Source organism: Zonotrichia leucophrys, chromosome 1, assembly GCF_028769735.1.
Source record: "Zonotrichia leucophrys gambelii isolate GWCS_2022_RI chromosome 1, RI_Zleu_2.0, whole genome shotgun sequence".
Taxonomy (NCBI): Eukaryota; Metazoa; Chordata; class Aves; order Passeriformes; family Passerellidae; genus Zonotrichia; species Zonotrichia leucophrys.
The window spans coordinates 50,390,488-50,416,134 of record NC_088169.1 but is presented as its reverse complement, the minus strand read 5'-3'; the positions used below and the strand labels follow the sequence as shown (position 1 = coordinate 50,416,134).

General features: G+C 36.7%; 1 protein-coding gene across 2 annotated transcripts in view; it reads left to right on the top strand.

The window, feature by feature from the left end:
* Positions 1 to 25,316, top strand: part of UCHL3 (ubiquitin C-terminal hydrolase L3) — a 41,290-nt gene extending 15,974 nt beyond the window's left edge. Inside the window, exons 7-10 of one of the 2 annotated variants that reach the window (XM_064713315.1) lie at positions 12,506 to 12,715; positions 21,115 to 21,190; positions 23,764 to 23,822; positions 25,089 to 25,316. In XM_064713315.1, the coding sequence (XP_064569385.1) occupies positions 12,506 to 12,715; positions 21,115 to 21,190; positions 23,764 to 23,822; positions 25,089 to 25,172 (429 nt within the window). In that variant the 3' untranslated portion in view covers positions 25,173 to 25,316. The remainder of the gene's footprint in view (positions 1 to 12,505; positions 12,716 to 21,114; positions 21,191 to 23,763; positions 23,823 to 25,088) is intronic. The other variant, XM_064713325.1, reaches the window with a different exon arrangement.
* Positions 25,317 to 25,647: the final 331 nt, after the last annotated feature.

Sequence of the window (25,647 nt, the reverse complement as noted above, 5' to 3'; positions counted from 1 at the left end):
TTTCCTTTTCTCAAGTAAGAGACTCAAAAATATGGTCTGTTTTTTTTTTTTTTTCTCAAATGAATTCATTTCTAGATATTCTTGGCCAACTCAGAAAGAGTGATTATCCAAACAAATTGCTGAAGACTGAATCTTTTCCTGAGATCCTTGTGAAAGAGAAACTTGTGTAGTTATTTTGATGTACTGTAAGGTTCATGTAGGGAACGATCTGTCTCTGCCGCCTTCTGGCAGATATTATGGAATGACTGAGAAAGAAAATACAAGGGCTGCTTGTTTTGAGCGTCTTCATGAAGATTCAGGAAGCACCTAAGTGACGATGGAATCTCCTAATAATGGACAGTTAACTTCTTGAACTTCCACTAATTAATTTGTTTCCTGATTGAGACAACCACAATACAAAAGATTAATAATTGCATGGAAAAATGAAGGCTTCTTTTCATAATAAAAAATTGCAAGATTGTCTTAGCAGCCATGCCTCAACACAGATACTGAATAGCTAGTTTCCTTGCCAATTATTTATTATTCCATTTTTTCTAACTCTATCTGTAAGTAATTCAATATGGGTATTCCTTAGACTAGTGAAATAACTTTTTCCTGTCTTTTTGTTTCCAAAGTTGAAGTAGTACAAAGACTGAATATATTTTCCAGGATCATTTTTTCAGAATAGTTCTCATCCATCAATCAAGGAGGGAAGAAACAAACAAGTTTTGTTACTGGAACATCAAATTGCCTGGAAATCCTGTCCTACCAGATGGTAGTTAAACAAGGCAGCAAGACCTCCCCATTCATTGGTACCTAAGGGCTTGCTTTACTTTAAAGTAAAATTCTTTTTAAGTAAAACAACATATGAAACATGAACATGCTGAGAAGTGTAACTGAGAGATAAAGTGAGTTAATCTCTTCTTCCTTCCATGGGTACATTTTAAATGTCACTGTGTACTCTTCATGTAGGGGTTGAAGGGACTGATAAGCAGCATGATCTTGCAGGTGCTGAAGTTACCATATGCAGATCATATGAGGTTGTTGCCTTGTCCTTTGGGGTAAGTTGAGGATTTTTAGCCCCTTTTGGGAAAGAAAGAAGAGAATCCTATTCCTCCTGCATATCCATTACTTGTCAGGATTACTTTCCTGAGAATTTAAAGTTCCTTTAAGAGCACTGGAAAGGAAAAAGGTTGCCTTCCTGTGACTGTGGTTTTTGACCTCCATGCACCTCCTCCACTGTCCAAATAGGCAAGGCATGTTCCATAGAAATCTTTCTTTGAGTAAAGTGGTTTATTTAGTTGCTTAGTGATAGTAAGTGCTGTATAGTTAATGCTTTGTGAACAAAAGCACTTTCTAGGTCTCTTACAGATGTAAAGATTGAGAAAACATGCAGGCCTACTTTTTCTTAGGATGATTAACTTGGCTTGTGTTCTTCATGAGAAAATCCTGCTGTATGGGTGGTTCTGTCCCTTAAATAGGCATTGCATACTACTGTCCACTCACATTTTTAGAAAGTCTTGCTAAAACTTATCTGTGTTAGACAGGGTAGCTTCCAAAAGCGGGATGGATAGCAGTCAACTCCATTGATTTGTTTAGGAAGGAAGGACATTTCCTTCCACCATAAAAAACACACCATCATACGATCAACATAAATTTTGTGGAATCATGAGCTGCAGAACATTTTAAAACAGCTCAGAGTATAGACAGGTTCTCTTCTGATAATTCTGTTTGGTAGGTTTGGGGGTTTTTTTTCTATGTTCTGATGTTTCAGATATTTGAGGATTCAATCTTTAATACTTGTAAGTAAAGTCTTTATTTGTTGATTGCCCTTGACAGTCTTGCTATGTCTTCACAGACTTTTTTATAATCTCTGTGATAACTTAGTTTTTACAATATGCTTATGCATTTTCTGCTTTTTTCTGTTTCATGTACATAAGTATTTCAAACCTCAAAATAAAGTAAGTCTAGCTAGAGGTAAAAGTCAGAAGTAATAGCATAAAGCAATGCTGTCTTCCTAATATCTCTGTATTTTGTCATCCTGTCTGGTGGTTAGGATTTGTTTCTGTTTTAGTATAATCTGTAATTAGATTTTTTTTCTCCTAAATTTTGTATGTTTTAAAGAGCTCTTCTCAGGGGGAAAATACCCTCACACTAGGAAAGATATTACTTGTAATGGGCTTCTAGATTCCAGATGATGACTGCTAGAATTTACAGTGATCAGTTTGCTTGTGGGATGTATCATTACCGTGGGATCTATTTGGCTGAACATGAGGATGAATTGATAAGCAAGTGGATTGAAGCTAAAAACTATAGAATGTTCTGCCTTGTTGGGTGCTTTAGCAGGCTTCCCAGGTTTGATAGCTGTGATTAATTTGCTTAGTTAAAAAAAAAACAACCACTTTTCTTAAAAGTCAGAGATTTTTTTTTTTCCTTCAAGGAGATTAAACTTTCAAGAACTGTTAAGCAGTTTTCATTTTGATAATTCATTTCAAGTGTGCTAATTAAAAGGGTTGTAAATTTGCACTTAATCTTTTAGGCCATGTTTTGGACCAGGTTCTGTTAATACTTCTGGGCTGTGTGGCTCCATGTCTCGCTTTATGGCTACAATAAATAGCTAATGCAGTCTTATGGGAACTTTTTATGGATACGTCTGTGTAAATAATGTAGGTCTGTTTAAAATTACTTTGGTAGCAAGTACTAAGATCTGGGAATGGTTCCACAGAAGAATTGTCTTGTTGGCTTTAAGGATGGTTTGATTCTGGTTGTCTGTTCAAGTACCATAATGAGGGCAATTAATGTAAGATTCCTGGAACAGTATTTCTGTTGAAGTTTATGATGATGAAGCTTACACCTTCTTAAATGACAGGTATTTCATATCCAAAGCTGCCAAAAAAAAAAAATCTAGGTCTTTACCTTAAAGCTTCATAGATCCAGTGCACTCTTTTCTGTGTGACAGCTCCTGAATTGCAACTATTGTTGAGAGTAGAATAGGTGCCAGATATTCAAGATTCTCTTTATTCTTCCATGAGTCTTCTGCTGAGCATGCACTTCTATTTACAATATCTAGGATGTCTTAAGATGTGGAAAATAGAACCTGTTTCTTTGCACAACTGTACACACTTTTAAGCTGATCCTTATTTTATTGCTTTTGGCTGAGCCATCTTTGAGTTTTCCCTTTTGTTTTGCATTTGGGGTTTTTTACCTTCTTGTTCTTCTGATGCCTCCTTGAGCAGCTCATACGCTTTGAAACCCTGTACTGCCACACACCTTAACATCTCTGATACCATTTTACAAAAACAAAACCACACTCTCCTTTGAAAAACCACAACCCTTCAAAAATATTAAAATGACAGATTGTGGATCTACATTAGCTGTCTAATCAACAGTGATCAATTACAACTAAGTTGTAGCAATATTTAAGGGAGGAAAAGTACCAATTTATAGCAATGATCAGGATGAAGTTCATCCTTACTTTCAAACCAGTTGTAGTAACTATTTGCAAGTAACAGAGCAGAAAATCTATAGGGAACATTTTTTTGAAAACAGGAAAACGTTATTAAATGAGAGTGACTTCCAGGTCTAGAGTCTTTGCAGAGTAAATAAATTTTGAAATTGGAATCGGGGAAGAAACTTATTTTGTATCCTACCCCTCATTTCCATTAATATTATAAAGTTACTTTATAGCTGCCTGGGAGAGTAGGAGAGGAGGAAATGCAAAGGCACACTTTGTATAGAAATAAGCCAGTAGAAATTGTTTAGCTCAATTAGACAATTACATGTTTCAGGGAAGTTTTTCCAGGTATAAAATAGTACCTGATTCTTGAAATCATTTACCTTTTTAATATGTGAACATAATAATGTGAGTAGAAGATACTTTTGTTCTGCTCTCATATTACTGGTATCTGTATCCAGTAATTTTGCAACTGTGCTTCATTACAGCTTAATACTGCAGCGTGGAAAATGGCAAACTATGCCACAGAAATATTTTAAGAATATTAATTGGCCTTTAGGCAAGGAATTAGATCCAGAGAATAATTTGTATTCAATTTCTGCATTTCTCAAGGTTTGACATGCTTAACTCCTGTTCAAATGCTATTTTGGTAATGCTATCTGAAGTTTTAGCCAGCTGTGTGTATCTGTGGCTGTAAAAATCATTCTAGATTGGCAGGTTTCCTACAGTGTCTTCACGGGCTTCCCAAACAGCTTCCTGAAACAGCTGATCCTGTAGCCTTGTGGGAGCTAATGCTGGCACAGAGGGGTTACAGGCACATCCTGGAAAGACAGGAGGAAGTTTAACAGACTAGACTTAGATCAGCTTTTGTGAACAGCAAATACTCCAATAATTGTGCTGTTAAGTGATTGGCAGGCTCTTTGTGTAACATAAGGTATCACCAACTGCTGCCAGTGGCTCTCCATATCACTTTTTGATGTAAAGTAGAAGTGATGGAGTGAACTTTTTGTTATGTTATGTGGTCCTTGTGGCATATGGAACCACTTTTGTGATGGAGGTAGAAGTTATTTTGGACAGGGGAGTTTCAGCAGCGTTTATGCATTGCTGCTTAGCAGAATGTGATCTGTGGTCTTTGGGAAGTTTACTTGTTTAAGTGTTATTACAGCATGGCTCAAAATGATATTTCAATCAAGCAAATAAACACAAGTGATATGGCCACTTGAAATGCCTATGCTGGATATTGGTTAGAGAGTAGTAAGAACTGTGTTGGATATTGGCTAGAGAATAATAAGAGCTTTTGATTTTGTTCACGACCTAAATTCTTAGGAGAAAATTAAGAGCTCTGACATTCATGTATTTTCTTTCCTCTTCCTTTGAGGCTGATGAGAATGTCCATCTAAACAAAGTCTACCTACAGTGTTCAAGATTAGTTGTTAAGAAGAGAAAGATAGAAGAAAACAGAACTGCAGAATAAAATATATCAACTACTAAGGGAGGGCACTGCCTTTGTTCTGTAACTCCTCCCATTTAGGTTATTTTAGTACACTTTGTACATCTATCTCCCAACTGACAGCTTTGGCTACTAGAACTTTATGTTCTAGTGAAATGAGGCTCAGACTTGAATGGACTGAGGTGCAGCATCTGAGCTGCTACTTCAAATGGAAACAACATTCTTGCACCTCATTAGACTCTTATCAAAAATATTGATTAAAAAATCAGCCTTTGAAAATCAAAACTGGTGTTTATACTGAGAGAGTCAAAAATCACAAAAAAGATCATGTCTCAGATGTTCACAAGAAGCTGAAATACTGGCACACATCAATGTGTTTATTTAGATACTCTTTTGTTCACAAATTTGATCAGGAATATTTTTAACACAGATTGAAGTTGGCAGCCTCTAAAAACACTACCACAGCTTGATTTCTTCTTTAACTCAAAACATAACTGCAAACTGTAGTCTGTAAACTTGTTTCATGTGCCTGGAGAACTATAATCTTGCTTGGAATGCACAAAGTTAGACTTTGATCACAGTAACAGTCGTTAACATTGGCAAGAGCTAAGCAGAATCAATGCACTCTGTTCCCAACTGCTATAAAACTTGAACTTTCTAAGATCTCTGGTCCCCTGGGGCATTACAATTTATTGTTAGAGAAGAAACATAAAGAGCTTCCCTTTTGCTCCTGCCAAGAGCATATGGTGGGATTTTTTTCTTAAATCACCCATATTCCTTGATGTTTCTTCTGAACAATCCATAGTCCTCTAAAGAAACATTTGCATCTTGAGAGAATATAAAATCAATGATGGAACTGTTTCATACATGATTTTTAGCTTAGCATTAGAGAACAAGCATATAATCTCTCCTGTAAAGGTGGTGAAGTTCCTAAAAATTTTAGCTATGGCCTTTTTTTTTCTTTTAGAGTCTACAAAGTAAAAGTGTGAAAAAGAGCTTACTGGAATCATGTGAAATGTTTTAGAAATTGTGCTTGGTTAGTGTGTGACTCATTGCATTGCCGTGTTACCTAACGTGTTAGTGTTTGAGACATGTCTTAATCTGATTTCTGTACTGAGCAAATTGCTAAAAAGGTATTAATACAGTAGAACTGTTATTCTGCATCCTGTGCTTAACCATAAAATCTGCATGAAGGAGTTCTGATTCCTAGGATGAGACATAACTATAGAGGATATTCGCACCCATAAAGCCACCCACAGATTTAAATAACAAGTTTATAAGAAATAAAAACACAAGTGAAAAAATATTTCTACAGTTTTGCATCCAACATCTCTACCAATCAACTGCCATAAGTTTGTTTGTTTGTTTTTTTAATTTTGTTTGGTTTTTTGCATCTCTCCGCTCCATAATGCTTCCCATGCTGTTCTTGCACTATCTGTAAGAGACAGCAAGCAGCAGGGTATAGCCAAGTGTGACAGGTGATGGCTGAGCTCACAGTCAGCCTCTTGCTCTTAGGCAGAAGAGAAAATTATTTGGCTCTCTCCTATTGTTTTTTTTTCCTTTGTCATACCACTAATTTGGAAGGAGAAAATGAAAAGAGTTTACAATTCTTAAGACTTGCAACATTTTACCAATATGGCTGAAGTGAGACAGTGGGCTAAAACCACTCAGAATTGATGTTGCATCAACTGACTTTGCTGGGGGAAGCACTCCAAAAATACAGTATTTGGCGTGCAACAATGCTGTTCAATTTATTTCAGGAAAAAATCTTGTGAGGGGAAAAAATATTTGAAAAAAAAAAAAAATCTAGTCATTTAGCTTTTGCAGAGCTCCCTAACCTTTGAAATTTTCTTCTTTTTTTTTTGTGATTACACTTTTTTTTGATCACAGAAGTCACCATTGTGATAATCTAGCTTGACTTTTGCCTAACATAGACCATAGAACTTTAAGTCTTCAGGGAGAGATAGATGACCTCTAATTTTGGAAAGATTTTTTTGGGGTGCTCTAATCTCACCATTTTTCTTGTCTTTACATGTATGTCTAGCAAAGTAATACTCTTGGGATATTGAACATTCTTAAACATGGGTTAAACTTACATGGAGAATACTGTAAATATTTTTTTACTGGCTGCAGAAGGACTAACTAAAATGACTGGCTCAGATGTTGATCTGCTAGCAGATGTAGCCCAGTTTGGTCTGTAATCTCAGTCTCAATAATATTGGTGTTGATAATTGTAATGTTGGAAAATGAGTAGATCTGTGAGGACTGGAGTTTCTGAATCTTAACTTTCTAAGAATTTGCATGTTGGTCAGGTTTTTGTTGCATGTAAGGAATATCTAGTTTGGAACAAGCTTTTCTTGCGATCGAAATGCACACATCTCTAGTTCATGTGAATTCTGTAATGTTGGAGATGAGCTCATGAAGCATCTTCTGCCTCTGTGGAATTCTTCCTTTGTCAGATCCCTCTCCTCTGTCTGGCTGCTTATCTTTTTATAAAAACTTGAAGGAACTTAATGTCTCTCAAGGTTTCACCACCACCACCACCGACAAAGGCTTGAAATGCTGTTGAGAAATTTAAAACCCTTGTGAAGGAAAGAGGAGGAAGAGGGTTTTTCCAGACAGTGTGATACATAGATTTAATATGCTTGTTAAAAACCCCAGTAATGGTAATGACTAAGGAAGAAGAACACTTGCTTTTAACTGTTATACAGACCCTTTAAAATACTGTGTTTAATTCAGTAATGAGCAATTATTTAAGAAAAACAAAGCTGCAAAAGGTGGTGGGGAAAAGTGATTGATAGATACTAAATACACCCTCTCTGAGAATAATCCTAAAGCTGTAATAACCCTTATATTGCCCACCTGGCTGGAAAAGTTGTACATTTTATTGTTGCTTCAACCTTCTCCCACCTCTGCTCCAGGGATTACTCTATGGGAACTGTGTAATGAGCAGCATGTTGGGAGGAGTCCCTGCATGCTTATGGAACAATGCATCTGGGCAGATGCAGAACATGTGCCAGGGCCTCTGATCCCAGGCTTGGGCCTATGAAACAATGACCAGGACTGAAAGTATGCTACCTCCTTCTGTTTCCCAAGTTGCCAGACATGTTATGTAGTTAAAGCTCTTTTTATCTCTGTCCCAGTGCAGCTGGCGTTTCTTTCTACGCAGTGACGCAACCTCAGAATGGAGAAAAAAAGAAAAACCTCTGTCCCAGCACAGGCTGTGAGCTGATAGGCAGGGAAGCTTCCAAAGAGGAAGGTAGCATGGGCTTGAACTTCTCACTGCAAGGATGCTCTAGACCTGAGTTTCCAGATAGATGAATTTTTGTGGCCACTAGCAAGTTAATCAATAATATGTATTTCTGTTTAGAAATGGTCATGCAATACTAGGTACTGCTTTGTCCTGTCACGTCCTCAGTGCATTACACATGGACTGAAATAATTTGCTGGATTGGGTTCCACAAACAAGATGAGCAAACAGATCCCTGTTTCTAGAACCTGACAGATTTGGGTATGAACCAAGCCACGATCTCTGCAGCACTATCAAACTTAGGCACTTTTAGGTATGTGCAGAAGCACAGCTCTTGGTGCCTGGCAAACTTTGTATGTGATTCCTTTTAGATCTTAGATTTTAGTACTAGGTATATATAGGAGTGAATTTTGGATTTGGGCAGATGGTAATTGCCTGAACATTTTCTGGACCTACTCCATGAAGCTTTTAACTTCTTTATAATGTATTTTTGTGCATTTCAGATAATAAACTTTATGTGCTTACTGGTTTATATGACAATAACATTGAATTCTCTTTCAGGACTTTTGTTTTACCACTTCAGATGTTTGACCTATTATAATTTTCAGCACAGGAATATGCTCCTGTGATCTTTTCTTCTTGTGAAGTCAGACTAGTTCTCGCTTTTCTGCAGTTTCTAGCTGTTAATAAATTTTATTTGAATAGGGTGTTTCAAGTTAGGATTTGTCTTCCATATTTTAAATTAAATGTGAAATGTATGAATTACCATTCTTTTTTTGGAGATGTATATTTAACATTAATTTCATAGTAATATTAGCACATAATTCTAATTTAATTTTAATATTTATTTTAAAACAACCTCACTTCACATAGCTTAATTTGTGCTCATTATTAAAACCATGCATAGAATTTTCTGGTTATTACAGCCTTGTTAATTAGTTTGTTAATCCAGTATTAAGTTTGCTTTTCCAGAATTCCTACATATTGTCTGCTGAAATTCTACTCATACAGATGCAAAAGTATATTTTTAAGAGAGGGGAAGTTTCTCGTTCTCTTGTTGATCTCACTAGGGGACCCACTAGTACAGGAAATAAAGGATAAAAAGATTCAATGAATGGAAGTAAAAATCAGGACAAATACTAATTAGAAATAGTAAAATATTACTTTGCCTAAATAGTATTCTATGGTGTAAATTCAGTTTTGAAAAGTTAAAGTATTTCTTGGTCTCATTACATTCAGGCAAGGGGTATTTTTAATATTTTCTCATTATTTTAGCAATATTGGACAGAAAACAAAGAAGTACAATGTAAAAGAATGGTAGAAGTATAGACTTGTGGGAAAAATGGTAGCAAAATTAAAACAAGGCTCTCTAAAGAAAATATTTCAATATTGTGGCTCTCCCTCTACTGTTGAACAACTCTTAAATTTGGTATTGTTCAAAATCTTATTAACAATTTCACAGTAATTATACAGGGGTCCTTAAAAAGTAGAATTTTTTTTCAGAGCAAAAGTATACAGTTTAACAACTTCCAGTCAATTTTTTAACTGTTTCTCACTAAAAAGATACTACAATTCAGATTCTTGGAAGACTTATCAATCCTGTCTGTTATGATGGCAGCACCTTACAAAATTGTAAAACATAAAAGTGTCTCTTGCCTTTTATCATAAACTGTCTGGTCAGCAAAGCTCTTAAACTTCGGCCTGACAGCAGGTTCTAATCTCACAGGTTCCTGCATTGGAAGGTCTGTGGACTATGAGGAATTCTAGAAGCAGTCTTTTATCAGTCATCTTTTAAAATTTCCTTAAGCAAGCTGATAACAGATCATTTCTAAAGCCATCTGATACATTATGTAAACATAAAATGTCTCATTTTAGATCAGTTCTTCAGGTGAAGCATATGAAAAAACCCCAGTCAGTAGTACAGGTAAACTGTAATAGCCATTAAGCTATTGTAAGACTTTTTGTCTTGTAGAAGTATTGACATTGCTGAATTCCTTTTTATTCATGTAGTTCCATTTTTGGATTGGAGGTTTTCTAGTTTTCTCCTCTTTTATTAGGAGCTGCTGAGATGTAGGTGGATCAGAATGCTTGAAATTAAAGGAAAAAACCAAACTGTGACAACCCTGTGGAAAATTGTGTTCTCTGGACAGTTTATGAGATTTGGTAAAGTTCCATGTCTTTGAGCTTTACAGTTTCTACTTGATGCTTGCTCTTCATGAAAAATCCTTAACCCTATCTTCCTTCTTTAAGGTCAGCAATATGGGAGCAGAAAGAACCAATTCATTGTCCCTCTCTTAATAGGAAAAAAAAAAAGAGAACTAACATTAGTTGCTTCAAAAATAATAAATAATGCAAAGAAAGTAAATAGTTTTAACTGGCATTACAGTGACTTATTTTGACTAATAAGAGTGAAAATTATTTTTTTTTCAGAGAAGCTATCTAATGCTTGGGTTTTCTCAGCCCCTACTGGAGTCATTCCATTGAATGCACCATTTGGGACATACCTTAAGGAACTGCAGTTTCTATTCTGCCTGCCCTAACTTGGCAGGTCTCAGGGCAGATAAGTGGGGTGTCAGTGATGAGTGAGTGTGTTAGCTTGTGGGTCTCTGCAGAGACTGGTTCTAAGACCTGTACTATCCAGTAGTCTGCCAGTGACATGGAAGGCAGTAGCAGGGTGACCAGGTTGCAGCTCCTGAGGAGAGAGAGTATGCAAGGGCTTGTCCTGACAGGACTAAGGGCAATGGCTTCAAACTTAAAGACAATGGGCTTAGATTGGACATTAGGAAGAAATTCCTTACTGTGAGGGTAGTGAGGCAATGGAAGAGGTTGCCCAGAGAAGTTGTGGATGACTCATGCCTGGAGGTGTCCAAGACTGATTTGGGTGGGGCTCTGAGCAACCTGGTGTAATGGAAGGTGTCCCTGCCCACGTGGGAGTTGTAACTAGATGATCTTTAAGGTGGGCCCTTCTAATCCAAACCATGATTCTGTTATCCAAACCATGATTCTGTTACTAAAATACACCTCAAAGCTTACAGGCAGTGGAAAAAGATCAGCAGATATTAAAGCACAAGACATCAACACAGGGCAATCTGGATCGCCCTTTAGATTAGCTTCAAACAAAGGAGTGTTTTTCTGAGGCCAAATAAAAGCTGTGTAATTAGCACAAAAGATTAAATTCATTTCTTGACAGAAGGCAAGGGGTTCTCTGAGAGGCTCTAGATAACACTGGGGATTTTTATATATTCCAAGATAATAGTGGATGAAATGTTAAAGATGAGCTCCTGGTTTGGCATCATGGTTAGATGAATGATGTAATCTATTGTTCATGTTATGTCATCACTGAACAGGACTAAGAAGGTTGCATTTTCATTTATTATGAATTTTAGTAAACTGTATGAATATGCTGCTTATTGTCTCTATGTAGCTATAGACAGGACTGATTGAATTTTTTATTTGTTCTGATTTTTTTCAGTAGTTAAAAAATTGTTAAGCTTGAATGTTTGTTTTTGTTTTATGAGTATGCTCTGATCCATGCAAAACTTGAACTTGTTTGGTCCTGTGGCCTGTGTGGGACAGAAGATCAAAACTAAATCATCACAATGGTCCTTTCTGGTCTTAATATATTTACTATAACTTTGTCAGTTGGAGCTGAGAGTCATTTTTAATACTTCTATGGTCTTTCTTCTAATAGTAACAATTTGAATGGTTTAACATAGTCCCACTGCTTCCACGGATACTAAAGGGATCCTGAGTGTTAATGGCAGTACTGCCACTGGCCTGCTATTTTAGAAGAATAGGTGAAAAACTTAGGAAGTTGCATACCTCACCACGGTAAGCTTCCCTTTTCCTTTGCTTTCCTTTTATGTTAGACATGAAACAGTAAAGAAAGACTCTGGGTTCTGTTGCCATAGTTACTTGATTCACCTTAAATCCCAGAGCAGCAGTCTTGCTATCCCAAATTGCCAAAGAGCTATTGTTCACAGCCCTTGTAGCTGTAGACAAAACTGGTTCTTTCTCTTTCTTAATGATTTCTTCTATTAAATGATGCTTAAATCCCCTCCCTCCTCACTTTCCAACACTGTCTCTTGAATGAGTCAGTTATTTTGTGTTCATGTTGTCAAATTCCCTGGGTGTGAATAACCTCTAGCTTATCTGTCTGTAAACTTCAGGTTTGAACAATATCTTTGCTTATTTGCAGTGTTCTTTCGTCTTTTCATTCAACACATTCTTGATTATTATCTGTGTGATTTTAGCAGTTGAAGGACAGTATACTCAATAGTGGACATTTCTGCAGTTGCTGTTTGCTGCAGTTGCAGGGATGCTATTTCAGGTTTCAGTGGGCTAAGTATGTTCTTTTTTAATGTTTATGTAGTCGTCATCGTCCTCGCTGTCTTCACCACCATGCTCATCGCAGCCTCAGGTTAGCCACAGCAGAACGAAGGCCTCACCATTGTGTCACTCAGCATCCCTCTCCTGGGCCAAACGTAATCATGTAGGTCCTGCAAAGGCTCCCAGTCCGTCAGTCCGTCTGCGCCGGTGGCGGCCCTTGATACGCCTTCCATCTGTCGGGCTTCATTCTGTTGTAAGTGTAGTCCATCTTCAGTCTTTTCTTACTCTGACACACTGGCCTTCTGCCATGTAGCTTCAGTCTTCAAGGCATCATGTTTTGTTGGGGTCTTTTCTCAACCATTCCTAAGATTTCTTTCTTCCTGGTTTGTTTTTTTCCCTTTCCACCATGTCAGACAGCAAAAGTACATCATTCCACGCTTTGCTGTCCAGGTATTTTTGATTCCATACATATGCTAAATCATTTTCAAAGCATAGAAGAAGTTTACCTTTCATGAACTGGCACTTTTTTTTGCCATAGGCTCCACATCCAGCCTCTTCTTTTCACCTCATCTTCATGATCTTTCATTTGGATCTGCTAAATCAAGGGGCTTCTAATTTTTTGCCACGTGGTATTATTTCTTCTGTGTTTGAGACCTGGTTTTAAGTTCTCATATCCTAAGCCTAGTCTCCTTTTCTTTCCTTAACTCTTGGTTAATGGTCCCTGAGTATTTCAATAATGATAAAATATTTCCTTTAATCCCAAGGGGCTGGGTACTTTCTCACTTGACGTCTTGTTTCTTCATATAGTTTGTACTCAAACATTGCAGTTGAAAGGGAAGATGTTCCAATAAGAAAAGCTTGTCATGAAATGAAAACTTTTTTCCTCCTTCACTCACCGATCACAAATGTATCTTGAAAATCTGGAAAAAAAATTATATGTACAGAGTAGCCAATGTTTCTAAATGGCCTGATGGCCACCAGCAGAAACACCAAACTGAAGGAGTCTTTTAGTGCTATTTCATCCTGCATTTAAGGAGTGATCACACTTCTAATGCATATATGAATAGAAAAATAAATCTTGGTGTGTAGAAGTTAATGCTCTTAAATGCAGAATTGGGACATTGATTTTGTTTTTATCATTCTTTGATACTGATCACATTTCACCTGTGTTCCTGGGAATTCATCTTTGAGATAGGTGGGTTTTTTACAGAGGTGAAATAACTACTCTAGCTGTGGTTCAAATAATTTTCTTTTTCATTCAGATGTGCCTTTGCACATGTGGAAACCCTTAATGTTTTACTGCTATTAAAAATTAGTGTCAAATGCTTCCACTTCTTTATAGCTTTTTTATTTTCATCCTGATAAATATTTCAAGATGAGGCCTTTTCCCAGACTCTTTTCTCTTCATGCAAATAGTAATTGCTTTTATTAAGTATCTAGCTCTCATGTAATATTCAGAACTATGGACCATTCTTGATGTTATCATTTGGAGCTAGTTAAACATTTTGGGATCTGAGGAGTTGTGAAGTTAAGTACTGACTTAAATTTTTCCCAACTCATGCTTCTTACCCTCATTTGTTTTGCTGACATTGACAACATCTGACATTTTACCTGGGGATTTTATTGTTTAGCAAACCTTGGAAAATTCTGTCATGTTTCTGTAATTTGAAACTGGGATCATGTTTGAATTTGACTTTTCTGTGCTTGTTGTTAAGAAAACTTCTTGAAGGAGACTTGAGCTTGAGTGTGCCTGCCTAGAACAAAAGCATTAATTGAACATGAGTTTACTTCAGCAGTAAATAAGCGATGACTTATCTAAGACATTACAGCATAATCTGTTGTCATTATAGCAGAAAACCAAGCTGAGAGTTTTGTTAACTTCAGAAAATGTCTAAAAACGAGTCTTCATCCACTAGTAGTGAACATTTCCTTTAAAAATGTTCAGGAAATTAGTTTAGCTTTCAGTACAACTCTATTTGGCAAAGCAGAAGCTTGCTTCTAAGAGCTTTTAAAATATTATACCTTAATTCCCCCGATGTCCTGTCTTCATCCAACAGATTAAAATTTCAAGGCCTATACAAAAAGATTCATCAGTGAATACTGATAAATACTATATAGTCTGGTATGTATTGGTAACTAAATGTTGTTCTCATCTTTGCACATTTGTATAACATGCCTTACAAGAAAATTAGGACCACCTTTTTGTAAATTAGTTTATTATGGAAGAAACCAGACAGCATTTTTGGCATTAAAGCTGTCTCTGTTGGCTTTGTAAAATTTGAATGACAAGGTGGTATTAATGTCCTGTCAACAAGTAGTATTAGTACAGCTCTGATATTCTCCTAGCTGTAAAAGAGGCTGAACTGCTCAGCATTGCTTGAGACCGGCATTGTATGAGAATTGTATGAGCACTTCAGTATTGCTTTTATTAAGAAATCTATGCTCTTGAATTTAAAGGGGTGGGAACATCCTGTATATTGTGTTTAAAATATAGTTGAACTTTCTTGTAATTCTGAGTACATTTCTACCACTAAAACATTGACAAACAGAAAGAAGATTGTTTCAAAATCTAGAGCAAAAGTTGTGATGCTGAGAAGCTTTTTCTAGGCTCCTTAAATAAAAGCAGTTTTCCTAGTTGAAAACTTTCCTTGACTTCAGTAGTGGTTGACCTTGGCTGGACACCAGATGCCCATCAGGCTGCTCTGTCACTTCCCTCCTTTGCAGGCCAGGGTGGGGAGAAAATAAGAGAAAAAAACTTGTATGTCAAGATAAAGGCAGTTTAGTAAAGCAAAAGCTTCACATGAAAGCAGGGGAACACAAAAGATTTATTCTGTACTTTCCATCAGCAGGTGATGTCCAGACACTTCCTGGGAAGCCAATCTTGAGTGTGTGTAGTGGTTGGCCAGGAAGACAATTGTCACAATTACTAATGTTATTAGTTCCTTTTCCCTTTTTCCTCCTCCTTTCTCTTAGCTTTCATTGTTGAGCAGACCTCATATGATACAGAAACATCCCTTTGGCCAGTTTGGGCACCTGTCCTGGCCATGTCCCCTCACAGGGCTTTGCCCACCCCTCTCCTGCTGCTGAGGGTGAGATGTGAGAGAGGGCAGTGGTGCAGGGCCAGCGCTGCTCAGCAGTGGCCACAGCCCTGGGGTGTCACAGCCCCTTTCCAGCTCCCAGTGCCAAGCTCAGCACTGGGAGGGCTGCTCTGGGGAAACGAGCCCCATCTCTGCCAGACCCAATACATCCTTTTAGAGTAGGTCTCTAGATGAGTTAAGAACATATATTAGGGAGTTGGGGGGAAATTGAAAATACTGTCCTGAAGTGTTCTGTACAAATCTGATAAGTTGCAGTAGATGTGGCAAATTTTTAAGATAAGCTAACAGCATGATTGTTTAGTAATGTTGACTTTCCCTCCTCGTCACTTTCTCTTCCAGATCATCTGTTCTTTTAGTGTTTCTGTTTGCCTTAGGTTTTGCTGCCTTTTATATGACAAACTCACTGCAGTATATTGAGCATGAATAGAGATGTCACTGTTTTGTGAGAAAAAGCCAGAAACAGTCTTACTGAAAACTTGTGACCATCATTCCAGTCTTTGTTTTAGTTGCAGTACTTTAACTGAGACCCAAATGCCTTTCACAGTCCTACACAGTGTATTTGCCCAAACACATCCCATGCTGCAAAACAGAAGTTACAGATGTCTGATCTATTCAACAGCAATTGCATCACTTTTTCCATTTTACTTCAGAATTTACTGAATATAAACCATACCTAGTTGTCTTCTTTTTTGGATCTGTTTTCCTTTGGCTTCTTGCAATATCTGGTGTAGATAAACCTCTAAGGTTTTTTCTTCTCTTAAAACTGTAGATGCTTTTGTCATGATCTTTCAAGTGGATGTATCTGAATTTTTTTATTCTTGAAGGTTCTGCAAAACTGTCTCTTCCCTATCAGTCTTCAGTACTCTTCCATAACTTAACAGACTCCTGATGCCAGTTTCTTGACTTAACACCAAGTGACTTTTTCCTTTCCCAGTCACTACCTGTATTGCAAAGCATTCTACTACACTGGTTTGTGAGGTTTCTTGCTTTGCTTCTCCTTTCAAAAGCAAGCGTAAGGGAATAATAAAAATACAAGATATAGTTGGAAGAAATTGCCTGAAAACTGTCATGTAACACTGAATCTGCTCTTATAATGTAGTCTTTCATAAATACATTTTAAGCAGGCTATGGTAAGGCTTGTTCAGTGGATCCATGAAAGCAAGATCATTGTTTTTCTCAGTTGTAAGTTTGTCACAGAAATGAAGTTCTTAGGAAAAGAAACTAGTTGCACAGAAATTTGACAAACAGTTATGTCTTGACTTAGCAACATTTGAAGATCAAAGATTTAAAATGCATGAAAGTTGAACACCAACTTTTAGCTTGGGATAATGGTCTAAGTGCATTGCAAGAGAAACTGTGCAGGTGATGAAATATACTTTATTAGACAGGCTGACATGATTGGGCAAACAGTGATGTGGCGTGTACCGTTGAGTTTCTGAAGGTTAGTGCAACAACTAGAAAGACTGGTTTAGTTCATGAGGAGAGGGCAGCATGCACTGGTGAGAGGTAAAACTAAAGGAATTTCTTAGTACAAGAAGGCATAGGAAGGGTTATCATTTATAATGTAAATACTTTGGGAAATGCAGTTTTAATTATAGATTTGATTCCTGCTAGAGGAAGAAATGTAGAGGTTCTGTTTCAATAGCATGAACTAATGGGTATTGACCTGAGACAAGTCAATTCAAATTGATTTCTCACAAAGGTCAGCACTTGTTTATTATTCAATTTGAATGTCCAGGTTAGCAGAGAAGGCAGTCAAATCCTCTGAAAAACAGGGACTCTGATATTTAAGTACTTTTAATGTGGTATCCAGAATTAGAGGGCAGACAACCTTGGCTGTCTCTTTTGTGTGTGCAACTGAGTATTCATGAAAATATTCTGTGTTATTGTCATTGAATGTTACCTTAATTCCTTGGAAAAAAGTTACATTTGAGATGATGTTCTCAGAATCATCACTTCGAGCACTGAACTTACATTTTTCTTCTTTAAATCAGTTTTGAGTCTTCTGGTTTTTATTTTTTTAGCATTTTTTTAGTTTGGAGAAGTAAATTGGAAAAATTATGTCTACTGACCCAAATTACCAAAACTTACTATGATTGCAACCATAACAGAAGTTTTGTAAGCTACTCAAGGTGCTGGTAGTCTTCCTCTTTATGTCTTTCCTGGATAGGAGAGAAGTATACATTTCCAGTACTCAGCATGACAGCTCTTCAGAAGACTTGAAAAATGAGTCTTGAATCCCATAGCTCAGTTCCAAATCCTAATTAGACAGTCGCATAATTTATACTCCCATGTTGTTCTCCTTGTGGTTCATACACACATGTGGTCCTTCAAATGTGCTTTTTTCCTTTTGCACACTGACTGGGCTTTTAAGTGAAAGAATCTAGAGGAACAGATGATCTGAACATTTGATTGATGTCTGTGTTACTGTGGTCTTTGACAAGAAGAGCAGTCAGGAGAAAATCCTCTGTAACTGTTCTAAGCAATACTTCGTGATGAATGTGCAGGAAGACTTCGTAAAGCTATGCTCCTTGTTCTTTTAAACATTCACATAGACATTTTATTAGAAACTTGAAAACTTGGCCAAAGGTGTAGCTTTTTGAGGAGACCACAAAAGACATATCCCTGGAGCTGACATTCCCACTTTTTTCCATTCCTTTGAAATTTAAAGTCTTCTGGTTCAAGTGTTAGAATTTTTAGGGCTTCCCAGTGAAGTGGAAATTGGCCTGACTAGGCTTTTCATGTGGTGTCTGTATGTGTTTGAGTGTGCTTGCACACATAGGGATGTGTTGGGGGCTTTTTCCCTAAGGAGGGGAGGAGTGGAGGGATTTTGAATCAGATTCATCACATTGGGAAAGATTAATCCAGTTACTTGTTTGCTTAAGTTATGAGCAGCATATTTTTATGATACAAAGTTTTATGGCACTGTGACTATTTAGATCTTATTGTTTTGTTGTGCTTATGATTATGCAAATTTTTTCTGTCAAAAATTATTGAAATCCTATTTTTTCAAGACATATAAAAATCAACTTTACTGCTATCTAGATTAGATGGAAAGAAATCTTAATGGAAGGAGACTGCATACACTAGAACATATGGTAGAAAACTTAATAATGGCATGGCACTTTCATTCTCTCTGGGATTGGGGAATCAAAAATGTAAAAACACAGCATTTCTCACGGTTTATGGCAATAGCACACTGAAAGCATGTTATTTAGATTAGTCTTGTACAAAAACTCAGCAGGATTCTATAGCAGTCTGTCTCTAAGTAAACTTTATGAAAAGTCAATCATGCTTTTTTTGATGGTTTACTTATTCATCTTCTTTCTATATATAGCCTCAGCATTCCAAGCATGCCAATGGTGTCTCTCTAGAGAAAGGGTGTTTATTAGAATGTGACAAAGAACTTAACACCCAAAATGGTCAAAAGGGCAACTATACGTTGTTTCTAAATGAAGTAAAAATCAATTCCTGAACATCTCAAAGTCCTCAGAAATAGTGATGTACTCCTTTTGCTTCATGTCACCTTGAGCCCAGGTAGAAGTATGTTTAAATGTAGGCTCTAAATTGTTAAGCCACCTCCTTCCTAAAGTGACACTAACTGGCAGTGGTCTTCTCCCTAACCATGACATTTCTTAAACCCACATTTCTTAGTTGATATGTTTAATTGATAAGTGAACAGCTGTGAAGTGGTATGTCCACGAAGGGAATTAGGTGACAGTGTGGGATTTTACAAGCCTTGCCTGCCTGCACACTTTTGTAGCACTACAGTTTAGATGTCTGTAAAAAGTTGGGTGGTCAGTAGCAATAACAACAATTGGACATTACCTGCTGTCTTGTGTGGTTTTATGGAAACTTGTGGTTTCCATAGTTTGCAAACTTTGAAGTTTGCAAGTGGAGTAGTCAAGTTCTTGGGACTGTTTGGTTTTGCTAAGTCCTGGCTCTGTTTGGCTTTCTGTGAAACAAAATTATCAAAGGCCATTTCACTTAGACAGCTTGAATTTCTGGTGGAAAGATCCTCTTGCCCCTTTGATATCAGATGCCTCATCTTCAGTGGCCAGAATGCATTTTCTCCATTCTAGGCTCTCTGAAACAGTGATGAAACAGGGTGTTTGTGCCTTTCACACTTCTAACTGGTCATGGAATAAATCTTAAATGAGAGTGAAGGGAAGTTGTGTGGTATTTTGTTTTCTTTTTCTTTTTTTTCCCATTTTTGAGCTTGCTGCACAGAATTTCTGTAAGCTGTTGGCATTTCCTCCACAGTGCTGCATTTGTTGGCCTTCTTAATGTATTTGAAGGACTTGTGGTGACTTCTTGTCCTTCACTCTGTTGTTCTGGTTGTTTGCCAAATTTCTTCAATTTATATCATCTTTTAAAGTATTTTTTCATGGCCATCATCAAAAAGGAAATTTTGAGCCCAGTCTTTAGAAGATGCTACGACTTTGAGGTTCTACAACTTATTTTACACTCTAATCTGTTTTTAGCAAGTTTTTACATTTTTGGAGTCTTTTAGAAAATTCATGTAAGCCTAGCAGTAATTAAACGATGAAAGAAAATTCATGAAATACATTTTCACACAAGTCAGGTTTTTGATAATTAAGAAAACCTGAAGTCCTTTTTCCCATTTGATCAAAACAATATCATCTTAAATTGTGTTCAGATGCAGACTGGACAGACTGATAAGGAATTAACACCATCAGTTGCTATTAAACACAACAGTGGTGATAGAGCTTTTGGCTCAGAAGTGATGAATGATCTTCTGGCTCACAGGTTCCAACACCACTGCTCAGCAGGTGCTGGGAACGTGTGTTGGTGGAGCACCATGCTCTGGATGCCCACAAACTTCTGCAAAGGCTTTTGCTGCTTGCTGTAGTTGCCAGCACAGTACTGGGCTAGGTGGATCTTTACTCACTGTAACCATTTTTTTATGTTGTGTCACTTGGTGCTGTCACTGCACTTCACTCCTTGCTGGGTATAATGAGTATGATGCCACTTGCAAAATTCAGTCTGGGCACCTCTGGCTATTATCTTTCCTCCCCACCTAAGATGTGTTTGTTTTGACTGCCTGTGAAGAGGAAACTGGTTAACTGGGGTTGGCTTATGAAGAAAAAATTATTTTGACCAGTGAATATTTTCAGTTCTGAAATATTACCATTTCAGAGTTGAGTCCTGCATCACTTTGTTATGGGAGGTAGATTAGTGAAGGATTAGTTATTTATATGAAAATCTATTTTTGATGTTTATGTATTAGAGCTGATTTTACTTTTAATTCAGTAATGAAAAATAGAACTTTTATGTGGAGCTATAATCAGAAGTATTTCCAGGTACTTTAATGCATGGATTCTTACTGATACATGCTTTGCAGACAATTCCTTTGTATTGCAAAATGTTCCTCACTTGACTTCTGCCATTCTGTATAGATCCAGAATGTGCTTCCCAATTGTAATCTCTTTTGTCCAGGTGTATTTTATATTATGATGATACATGCTCATTCATCATATAGCAATAAGAGTTCAATAAACACAATTTCTTTTTGTCTTGTTTTGTCTTGCAGGCACCAAGTATAGATGAAAAAGTAGATCTTCACTTTATTGCATTAGTTAATGTAGGTGGTCATCTCTATGAATTGGGTAAGAACACTTTTTATCCACTCTCCATTTTTTAGAAACAAATTCAAGTAGTGATGCTGTTAACTGTCAGAGTTTCAGAGAGATTTCTTGATGTTATGTTGGGCTTAGGTTCTTTTCAGCTGCATCTTAGGGTCTGGGGATTTCTTTCAAACAACTGCAGCCTTCTTCTTAGTTTTTTGGGATTTTTTTGGAGGCGGGGAGTTTGTTTGTTTATTAGGATTTTTGGGGGGTTTTTTTGGGTCTTATTGTTTTTCTTCCCTTAACTCCATCCTATTAAGATAAAATGGAACAGAATACTAGACTGCATGCAAGCTTCTATGGGCATTTATAAGGACAGGAAGCAAGAAAAATGGATAAACACTCAAAATTCCACAGGACATTTGTTATGTTTATGTTCCTGAGCTGCTTGTGGAAGTATTAAATTAACTGTGTGCCACTTCAGAAATGTTAGCGGTATTATTAAGCAGCTGTGCTTAATAAGCACAGCATAAGTGATAATGTTTAAACTCAAATTATGTAGTCAGGTTACTAAGAGATATTAACACTGCAACTTGTCTGTAATAGTCTGGTATTTTTTCCTCTACTTTTTGTGGTCAGTAGACAGTTAACTGTGCAACAGTAGTCCTTATTTTTTGAAATACAGCTATTTTTTCCTGTTCAGATTGTGTAGCACTTAGTTTTGCTCAGATATTCTCTAATGACTCCAATCTTAAATATGTTGCTGGGCAACTAGGTTTTCCAGCAGGCTCTTCAGAAACCCAGCAAGCAGATCAGCATGTAAAAACTGCAAGTCACTGATCTTTCCTAACATAATTTTTGCAGTATTTTATGGTGATCAGACTTTCATCTTTTGAAAATCAGCATGTAATTAAGCAATGCCCTTAACAGGTGATAAGTAATCACAGCATGGGGCATAAGCAATATATAAGAAGTGCTTATGTTAATATTAAGTTGACCTAAGGGGTATTAGCAGGGATAAGTCATAACCAATAGGCACACATTTTTGTATTTTATGATGCTGTCTATCTGTCAGTGGACTAGATCAAAAAAGTAAGTACTGTAGGATGCAATAAGTATTTTATGGCTCTAGATTTCAAGGCATAAGGGATGACTTTCACTTTTTTGGTTGTGTGCTGTGATACATTTTCATTGTCCATGAATATATGCTGCTTGAAAAGCTGACTACATACTGTGATGAGCATGTTTACCCAATTTCTGTAAGTATGATGTGAGAGAAGCCCCATTTGAATTTTTCCTAAAAATAACAAATTAGAAGGAGAAGAGGCATTTAGCTCTGCTGTACAGTGGAATGTCAATAGTACTATTTCTTTTGTTCTTAAAATAACTTCTCTGTGTACCAGTGGAAGGAAGCAAAAAACCCTCAACTTAAAAGTAGTAAAATGGAAGGTTTGTTAATTGATTCACTGGCTTCAGACAGTGTGGGCAGCATGTGGGCTTTGGCATGCAGAAAATGCTAAGGAAGCACATGGATATTAAATATACGTGATGTTTCTGTCATAGAAAACACATTATTTATAGACACGTGAAATTAAAATGTTGTTCTGCCAATAAGGACTCAAAAAAGCCCCAGAATTAAGGTAAACTTGCAACAGTGCAGGGAATTCAGTTCTGTTTCCCTGGCATTTTCTGAGGGTTTTGCCTTGTATCTGCAGCCCTGGTAGTTACAATAATGAACAACATCTTGTTCATATAAATCCAAATGGTTTTCAACATCAAATCTATTTTTAGTTATGGAAAATGTAGTTTGGAAGTGTTGTCAACTTTGGTGGCAACTTTGGGGAGGGAAAAGCCTTTTACAGGGAAGACAGAGCCAAAAGGATTTTGTTTTGTATTTTTAAAGAAATATTTCAGATAACCTGACATAAGTTTTCATACTGTTAACTCGTTGCAAGTAACCTGAAGCATATTTATATGAATGAAATTCTTTTTTAAATGCTGAGAATGACAAGCATTATTCTATTGGAAATGCAAGGAAAAAAAACATATAAGAAAAATACCCATAGCAATCCTGTTTAAACGCTGTGAAAATACTAAATATTTAGAGCTGTTGGGTTTCGTTTGCTAATTTATTTTAAATGACAGAAACATTTTCAGTGATGCCAGACTCTTCAGAATGGTGGGTTTGCTACTCTGGTCTCTTGTGGAGTCCCTGATCACAGCTGTCAAACACCACAGACATTCAGCTGTCTGTCTGTGTAAATCCATCAAGTGTAGCTGAAATTTTTCTATTCTGTTTGAAAAATTGAAGTACTATACAAGCACTAAACCAAGAGCATCTTACAGCTTTGAAGTTTTCAAATTAAATACTGAAAAATATTTCATTGTTTTTCTTGGATTATTTTTTAAAAGCAGTAGACTGTATATAATGATACTGGTAGAAGCAGTCAGCAGTGGAGAGACCAGGGAACATCTAGCTGCATGTGTGAACTTTATGAAAAATGTGATAGCATTTTGGAAAGCAAAAAGATCCGCTTAAATAGTTTTAACTGGAAAAAATAAAGCTTTTATAATTTTATAAATGTGTTATTCAATCCCACTTTGTCTTCCAACAGATGGGCGCAAGCCATTTCCAATAAACCATGGAGAAACCAGCGACGACTCTTTTTTAGAGGTAGGGATACAGAACCTCCTTAAATGGTGCTATATGAAATTCTTGCTATGTTTCTACAAAGTTTATAAAATAGATATATGAAAATACCTATACAAGTCTAGCTATATTTGTAGTTGGATGAGGAATAGAGTAAGTGGGATGGTGAGGCCAAATTAGGTTTGAAAAGAGATACTTTGCAACACTTACATTGTGGCTGTGGATGAGAGAGTATCGTAAGGTAAATATCATAAGGGTTGACTACAAGATCAGACTGACTTATCTTCTGTGCTTAGATTTTCATATACTCCTGTTCCTTTCAATTAGTACAACTAACAAGAAGTTAGCAGACTGAAAACTTACAATTTTTCATCCTCTTTCCTTTGGTTTATAGTTTGATAGGTGTCATGCTGGACAGAAGCTGATTTCCTTTCTGACCCTTGCTAATGATCATTCTTCTCTACTTTCACAGCTTCTTTTGGGTGCTTCTTTGTGTCATGAGCTGAGAATCTAATTAGAAAGGGATACACTGAGTTGGGAGGATAAACTGTCATCCTCACAGAATGATGCAAAGTTGAAGTTGAGAGAAGTCAATGCATAGATCTGAGTTTTATGATATCCAGATTGGATTAGTATTTCAAAAGGAAGAAACCAGAGAAACTAAAACAAACAAAATAGAAAATTATTTTGTAGTCTAGAAGCATAGACTAATGTCTATAAAGTTTGCAAATAATTTGTGCTTGCTTGGACAGGGGAAGAAATTGGATAAAGCTTTCCTTATTCCTTATGTGTCTTTTTCCTGTTTTTGCTGATAACATGTGTTCTCCAGATTGCACCCTAAAGCTAGATGAAGGAATTACTTAAAATCTTTCAGTCACCCCACCCAGCTTAGATTCATCTTGAAACAAAGGAAAAATTTCTGAAGGCAGCAGTACTAGTTAAGGCAAACTTCAGAGATGCATTTAGAAAGTCAGGAAAGCAACACATCTGCTGCACAAAGTAATATTCAGTCACAAAAATCATCATTGCTAAAGGTCCTTCATAAAACTTTTTCTTTTAGGCTGCCCATATGAGCACTGTAAGTAATCTTGAGTCATGGCAACTCACATCAGAAATACCATTTATTTAGGTTTGTCACACTATTTAGGAAACCTTTATGGAAAAATCCATTTTGGGCCTCGTCTGGATAAAGCATATCTTCATTTTCAGTTATGTTTTGTTTGCTTTTTAATAACAAATATGATTTATATTGTTTTTCATTTTGGTTTTCTTTGTACTTTTTTCCCCTAGGATGCAATAGAAGTTTGCAAGAAATTCATGGAACGTGACCCAGAAGAATTAAGATTCAATGCAATTGCACTGTCTGCAGCTTAAAAGCCTTTTCCTGTGAGGCAACTCTACTGCAATGTATTGTAAGAATAAAACCGTTGCCATATGTTAATAGTACAAATTTTGATACTTCCCTAACATCTTGACTAATTGTAGCATACGTGGAATAAACTTTGCATTTGTCCTTGCTATATTTTGCTGCTTGTTCCTACTGCAACTTTGGGTATTTCTATACAGGCATGCATTTTGTGCAAGATTTTTATGTGGTGGGTTTTTTTCCCTTCCACCCCCTTAAAAGTTTTGGGACTTACTATCTGTGATATTTCCTTGTAATAATGATGAGCTGCTTCAGAGCAGGATTATCATTTGTATCATGCACAGGTAACATTCTGAGTGGAGTATGGTGATATGGCTGCAAACTTGGAGTATGAGGTTATCTCCATCTTTTATTTATAATGGTGCAAGAATACTATAAGAACTTCTTCAGGTGACTCAAGTGAAAAAACCATTTTTTCAGTGC